The sequence below is a fragment of the Anopheles darlingi genome, chromosome 3, assembly GCF_943734745.1.
Source record: "Anopheles darlingi chromosome 3, idAnoDarlMG_H_01, whole genome shotgun sequence".
Classification (NCBI taxonomy): Eukaryota; Metazoa; Arthropoda; class Insecta; order Diptera; family Culicidae; genus Anopheles; species Anopheles darlingi.
In genome coordinates this window covers 55,094,542-55,102,041 of record NC_064875.1, presented here as the reverse complement: position 1 = coordinate 55,102,041, position 7,500 = coordinate 55,094,542, and the positions used below count along the sequence as shown (strand labels likewise).

Below are 7,500 nucleotides of genomic sequence, written 5' to 3'. Positions count from 1 at the left end.
GCGTGGTTTGTGAATGATCGCCGTTTGTGAGGCAAAATAAGTCGGCGTTTGCGTCGTGTGGTTTTCTCCCCGTGTTGGTGGGGTGTGGGTGAAAATTGCCAACGAGAGAAGAAAATTGGCATCGGCTTCGGGATCCAAAATTGCACAAAGTGAAGTGAAAACCCTCGCTGTTGTTGACCGCTTTTGCGCCCGAAAATCGATTCACAAAAGCGCAAAAGCGAGAACAAGTGTAGAGAAGAAGCCAAATTCGTGGTTTCCGGTGCGTGCAAGTGCGGAGTGTCGGTGCTGGAAAAAGTACGCCGCATCCAAGTAACGACCGGTGTGGAGTGAAGTGGCTGAAAACTGAAGACTGCCTTGCGTTGAGAAAATCGCACCCAGCAACGCCAAACGGGACCAACGCCGGCCAGCAATCATCGACAGAGACCTCGACCCCGCAACAACGCAAAACATCCCGTGGCAGCAGGCGAGCCTGAAGCTGAAGAAAATCGTTCACGATGGGTAAGAGCAGAGTGCTTAGGCGCCCCGACTAAGGGGCCGTTAGTCGAACACGCCACTCCGGGCTTCTATTGTGCCCTCGATATCGGAGGGAAGCAAAAGAGGCAGGAATGAAAAAAAGTGTCCGAAGGGGAGATGAGGACGGCTTCTGGTATTTGGAAATGCGAAAAAGGGGTCGCGGAAAAAGGGGAAGAAATGAAGAATGCATCGTACCACCCGACAAAGAGAAATAGAGAGAAGAAAACCCAAAGAGAGCTCCTGTTTGGCTTGGAAAAGCTATTTTTCACGCACTACTGCGATGAAAGGCGAGAGAGAATGACAGAGAGAGAGAGTGAGAGAGAGAGGGCCTACGTTGGTGTGCGTGTTTTGATGGAAAAACGGGAAAAGCCGGCACTAGCTGGGATAGCCACGACCCTCCGGGATCTTTTTCCATTCTACTTTTAGGAATCGTGGCCCTTTTTCGTGCGCCGCTTGCTTCGGTTCCATGATGTCTCGGTGGAAAATCGAAAGGTCAGCGGCACAATCGGCATCCCTCTCCGATGATCCGTTTTGCCGTGTGTCGTGGTGTGTGCCGAGATTTCCACGAATGAAAATGGAAAATCCAAATTTCATTTCATCCTCTCCGAAATGCGCCGACCGACGATGAAACGCATGGCACCAGCAGCAGTCTATAAAATTGTGAGTTATTTTTGGGGCGTTGTCCTCCTCCGGGCGCAGCTGAACGGCCCCAAACGCATTCCCCCCCCCCCCCCCCGCGCCCCCCGCCTCCCCGCCTCCCGTAACGGGAACATTCTAATTATAAATAGTGCGTGCGTGTTACGCCGTGCCACGTGCGTGTGTGTGATTGAATGAGAAAGATCTGGCTCTTCCGAGAACCATCATTTACACATACACCACACCGCGGCTGCGTTCCGATGAAGAGAACCGATACGTCCCCTCGGTGGAAAGCGGGATGGAAAAACTTGCACTTCCTGCCACCTCACCGCCCGATCGCGCGCCACATGCAATTGGAACCATCGCGTGAAATTCGCGCTCAGGAAATCACGGTGGTTCATGGATTTCTCGCGCCATCACGACGACGACGCTGGCCAGAGCTACTCGGAGCTAAAAACCACGGAATGGCTGTTTTCGGTCGGGGTTCTTTTATTGATTTTTCCATTCCCACTCACTCCCTTCACGGTGTAGCGTGTTAAGTGAGGGGTGTGTGTCCGCTTAGGGAGAACAGCCAGCCCGGCCGTTCGTCGGATTCGTATGGCAGCGTGTGGTACGTGAGGGAATATTAAAATGCGGAAATGGCTACCCGTCGCAGGCCGGCAGTTCGGTGACCTAGCGCGAGAGGAGGGGTGTAGTAGGAGTCGGCAGGTTCCCGGATGTCTGGACGTCAGGGTGGTGCCGGGCCGGGCCGGGCCGGGCACGGTCTGGTGTAATAATTTACCACGAAAGCAAGTGCTACGGCTTGGCAAGGATGGTTAAGAACGTTCTTGCTTCTTCGGTTGTACCGTTGTAGTTTGTATTTAATTTATTCGGGAAACTCAAAACACAAGCGACAGTGTTGGAGTATTGTGGTCCAAAAGGGGTTTGGGGATTTGCTGCAGCAACAATCCCTCCGCCACAGTGTCGTCGCGACATGCTAATCTTATCTCATGCGCAGAGCCGGTTAGCGAAGGCGCGTCACACACACACTCGACAACGGATCCATCCCAGACACAACACACGCTGCAAAGAGCCCCGAAAGATGCGCTGCATAGATGGCGGATGGCGAAAAGACATAAAACAGTAATAATCTGCAAAAGTGTCCCCTCGGACCGAAGCGACGTTAAAGTGCAACGTCGTTCTCGCCGTTTGGCCACGCGTTTGGCAGCGCAGGATACGACCGATTATCCCATCTAGTTGTCCCGCTGTGAACGACGAGATCCCCAGTCAACCAGTCAGTCAGTCAGTCTGTCGGCTGATTTCGCTCGAGTAGGCCTAGCTGCACGTCACTTGAGAGTTCGTTCCCGTTGGCGAGTCGAGCTTTCGCATGGTTGCTAAATGGAATGGATCAACCGCAGCAGGCGGCTCACCACCACTACCCGTCGAAGAGTCCGGATCCGTCCGTATGTCGTCCGCATCCGCATGCGTTAAGACCGACCACCGCCGCCGATCGTGGAAAGTGGATTTATTTAGCATTTTTACGGCAAACAAACCTCTCGTATCATCATCATCATCAACAACAAGCACGCTCTCGTGGCATCGTCATCGAGTGGTGGTAGTCTTGGTGCGGCTCTCGGAACGCTCGTCGTCGGTCTGGTGATGAGCGTCGTTTGATCTAAAATAGACGATGATGTGAGATTGATGCTCGTTAAAATGGTCCGGTCCGGCCTGCAATCGGCGCTTCGCGCGATGGGCGAACCAGCCCGTCGCGACGCAAAGACGAGTAACACTTCATCTACACGGGCGCGAGAAAGCTGAAAATGAAAAAGTTGAGAATTTCAAATCCCATACAAATGGAAATGTAAAGATACAAGTAGGCTGTCACAAATGTATGGGATTTTACATTCTCGCCTTTTTCATTCTCATCTCATTTTCAGCTTTCTCGCGCCCGTGTAGAGACTCGGTAAAAGGAAGAAACCGGAACGAAAAGACCAGAAACCACAGAAAGCGAAAAGGAAACACATCCGACACAACAGTGTGTGTAAGACGCAGGGTAGCCTGCAGTGATGCAATTTTCCCACCGGGAATGCTGTCGCTTTTCGTTAAAAACGCAGAAAGAAGCCCCGCACATGACAGCAGCAGGCGCAGGCTGCCACTGCTGCTGCTGTCCGTTTGATGTGGCTTCCTCGGGCGGAAAGACCTGTTCTCCCCGCACGTCTGTCTCGACGAACGATCAGAATGCGATCGCAAGTGCGTAAAGCGGATGCCGCTGCTGATGTTGATGATGATGATGATGGGCGGTGAAGGGCCGGTGAAACACGCATGTCTGAGCCGACTTTCTTCGACGCTTCGCTGACGGCGACCTGTAATAACAATCAACAACACCTCTCCTGACGGCGGACAGCGGACAGACTTGGTTGGGACTACTTGGGCGCTTGTCATAAGCCGAGCGAGCGAGAAAGGAATGCTGCGAAAGGAAGGAAGGTTCATTAGCCCTTTTTCTTCGTTTCAGCCGGTGTTCAGCCGGTGTGCCCTTGGTCGTCGTGATAGATTTTCAATTAGACCTGGGGCTTCATGCACCCCATTCTGGAGCTGGCGGGCTGGCTGTGTAATGAATGAAGAGCGTATCGGGCGGCGAAATGTGGCTAAACCGGATAGTCTACCCGCGTCATAAATCGATCAACATTGCAACCCAGGGCTAGCTACTTGCTTGCAGTACATTTAGCATAGGCCCACCAACCCGCACCCGGGCTATAGTTGTTTTGCTCGTTGATTAATAACGGGCTTTCACACTGTAGTTGATTCATAATTTTTTTGCTTTGCAAAATTTATGATCGCGATAGCGTGTGTGTGTGTGTGTGTGGTGCTGTAAAGTAACCATAGTTTGTAGAAGCACTTCGATTGACCCAGATCCGTGGTCATCGAGCCGTGTTTACGTTTCGTTCGCTTCTTTTTTTATCGAGCAAAAGGAAAGAAAAGAAGGTGATACCCTAAAGCGATCCAATTACACACCAGCGGCTACCGTAGGTGGCCTAGAAAGGCCCTTGGTTACGCGGCAGATTACGCGGAAGCAGCAAAATGCAATGTGTACCCCGATGTTTAAGCGAATTTCGTTCAACTTCAAACAAAGCAAAATGGAAGGGCGCCCCCCACATCCCCATGTTGCTTGCGTTTACTGTCCGATTCAATGACGAAGCACGTGTGTGCCCGCGCACGCGCGCACACAGTGTTCTCTAGCATAACCCGAGGGGAAGAGAATATGTATTTTTGTAGGCGGTAGAGACCGCGGGAGGAGGGAAGTGCTGCTTTCCCTCACAAAATAAATAGAGCATAATAAACAAACATATTATGGCAGCGGAATGGAATCTCCAAAAAAAAAAAAACAACAACCTTCGCCAGTACTAGCGCGAGCTCCCCTCTCGCGAGGTTGATCATCATTAGAACACAAAACACCGGCACCACCACCAGCGGGTTCTCATGCAGTGATCTTCGGTCTGATGAAGTTGATTGATGAAGTTTGTCACTGTCAGCTGACTGCTGCGAGCGGACCGCGTGCGTGCGTGCGTGCACCTCCCGCTGAGTGAACTTCCTGTTTGGCCTCGGCGCATTGCTCGTTGTTTTTTTTTTGCTTTGCTTTCGAGATTCGTTTACGGAATTCATTTCCACTTTTCCTAAGTTCAGCGCTTAGTTTGTCTGTTTATGGTGGGGGGAATATTAGTTACATGGTTCGTGGAGCACACCCATATGCCCATACAATACACTCTCTTTTTCTCTGACGATCACCTTCTTTTCACGCACCAGGAACGCAGCACACATGATGAACCCCGGGCGGGGGAAACTGTTTGCCCTGGGAGTTAGCAGTAGTAAAGCTCATGAGTTTTTGTTCTTCTTTTGTTCAAATTTCTCCCAATTAGAAAGCTCCTCCTCGCACGCTGGAAATTGTGTGTAGCAAAAAACGAAAAAAAAAACGCCAAAAATTGCAGAAATATCTCGCACGCTCCACATTCGTGGAAACGGAGTGTGGAAAAGAGTGACAAAGCAATTAGGGGATCGAGTTAATTTAATAATGACTTTCGACGCCCGTAATCTTGGCTCGGTTATCGACTTTATTGTAGCAGAACGCCACCACTACGCACAGACACACACTGCCCACGGGGTACGCCTTGTCCGGGCTGATGAGCGCCATGGATAGACTGCTTCTTATGCTGTGCCCCAAGATATCAATCTACAGACTTACGGTCAAACTACGTTTAATGGCTCCGAGCAAAGGCAAAGCAAGCCAGTCTCGCTGCGCAGCGCCCTCTCTCATATATGGGACTTTTGAAGTTTCGAATCGTGCATGGATCGTGCCGGAAAATGAGGGGGCAAATTTGTGAGTAACCATCATCACTCAACCGCTTTCCATCGCCACAAAGGGCAGCAGAGCTAGCAACCGGCGTAAGAAAGTAAAGAGGGCAGTCGTTTGGTGGCCGCACAGAAGAGTAATAGTAGCAGCCGACGTTCGGCGTTCCGGCACGGTCGAGGAGTTTTCAAAGTTTGATCGGTTGCAAACGTTGGAATCCAGTAAGCGTATGAAGTAGAAGAAGACCTTTCCGCATTTGACCCACGGTCCGGGATTGTTTGAGGATGATCTCGTTGCGTTGCTGCCGGCCACACGGTCACACAGCCAACTCCGAGGATCAACGATCGATCTAACAAACCCGCAGTAGTTGGATAGATTATGCTTGGAGAGCTCGTTCTTGTCCCAGCTTAAGGGAATGGGTTGCTCCTTCTTTAATTGAAGCTCGTTAACGGGGTACGCCGAAACACGAACCCCTAGCGCCTGGCCGGTGGAGCGATTGAGAGAGACAGAGAGACAGAGAGAGAGAGAGAGCAAGAGCGATGGATTCGTGTTGGTTGGTGTTGTCGAAGTGCGCCGAGCGTGTTTCACCGTTAATTTCGTAGCTGGATTCCCTCCGAGTGACTGACTTCCTTCTCCTGCGCCACCCTTCCTCCTATATGGCTATAACCGAAATTGGTACCCCTGGCGTAGCACCCGGCAACCGTAGCAAAGTGAATTCCCATTCATCCGGCTAAAGCTAGCTGCCGGTGCTGCCGCCGGTGCTGCTGCTGCTGCTGCTGCTGGATGGAACAATCCACGGAACGGTCGGCAATCCATTTCGTCTTCGAGAAAGCGCGCTAGATGGAAGGGCAAACCAACCAACCAACCCGATCGCAAGGTAGGGCCAGTCCAAAACCTCCATTACCCAGTGGATCGCTTAGCCTTCTTCCGGACTTGGAGTTGGTTGGTTGATGTGGTTTTCCTTTTCTTCTGCCATGGTTCCCGGCTAAGGGAAGTCACATTAAAACGAGAAGAAGGAACAGAAAAGTTGTCACTAAAAGCCAAACAATGGCGTCAATTGGAAAGCATCAATAGCGAGGGGGAACAACGTCGTTTCGTCGATGAGAGTTTCCTGTTTGGTTCAAATTCTGCACCACCCAAAAGCACTCCCCCATTGTTTGCCGGGGGATCAGTAATCATAATTTGGTTTTGTATATTTTAAAACTCATCCTCCCCAAACCCCTACCGCTCTGTTGTTCATTATCTTGCTAATCGCAATTATTGCTTGTAATAGCCATGCTATGCTGTCCTCCAGATCTTATAAACCGGCAATTATACGACGGATAATGAGTAACAGGACCGCGGATAGTGTGGTATTGTTTCGTGCCCAATTTCCCATTGGCGTTCCCCCCCGAGCCGGCTCGGGGGGTTACTTAAAACTAATATTAGAATAACGACCGTGATGACTCCATCAAGAAATGTATTTCCGGTGTGGGGGGACGGCGCCAAGCGATCCTATCACAATTTCCAAAGCGTGTGCTGCTTCGCTAGTTATGACATAATTTGTTTGATGCCTTAAATTCTGCTTCACGCGTATGTGGTTTCATGCGAAACCGAAAGTAAAGTGTAAAGCACCGCAACCACCCTTCACCGGCAGCATGGCGGGCATCCTCCGTTACGCTCATGCTGCTGCTGGTTGGTTGTACGAGTGCTGTGCCTCCCCATTTGAACATGGCACCGGCCGCTGCTGGTACACGCAATATCGCTCTCGAACGCACGAACGTTGCGGCCACGTTGCTGTTCTGATAGTTCGCGCGCAGCCTGTCGTGCTGGTTTCGGTTATCTAAACTGCGCCCCGAGCCGGGTGGTGGTGGAGGTGGATGACCTTGCGTGCAAATCAAGCACAAAGTTGCGTGGTTTTTTTTCTTTTGGTGGGTTGGAAAAGGAGGCCATGCTATCGTTACTACATTCTATTGTGTATTTTTTTTTTGTTAAACAGGAAAAGCAGTTTTTGTATAGCTGAAGGTGCGGTGCATCTTCGAACGATTTAC

At 50.9% G+C, this 7,500-nt stretch overlaps 1 protein-coding gene across 2 annotated transcripts in view; it reads left to right on the top strand.

Annotated features, from left to right (window-relative positions):
* The window catches only part of LOC125954979 (actin-binding LIM protein 3), a 30,558-nt gene that overhangs the window by 412 nt on the left and 22,646 nt on the right, over positions 1–7,500 (top strand). For both annotated transcript variants that reach the window (XM_049685744.1, XM_049685743.1), the window contains exon 1: positions 1–498. This exon is cut by the window's left edge. In XM_049685744.1, the coding sequence (XP_049541701.1) occupies positions 495–498 (4 nt within the window). In that variant the 5' untranslated portion in view covers positions 1–494. The remainder of the gene's footprint in view (positions 499–7,500) is intronic.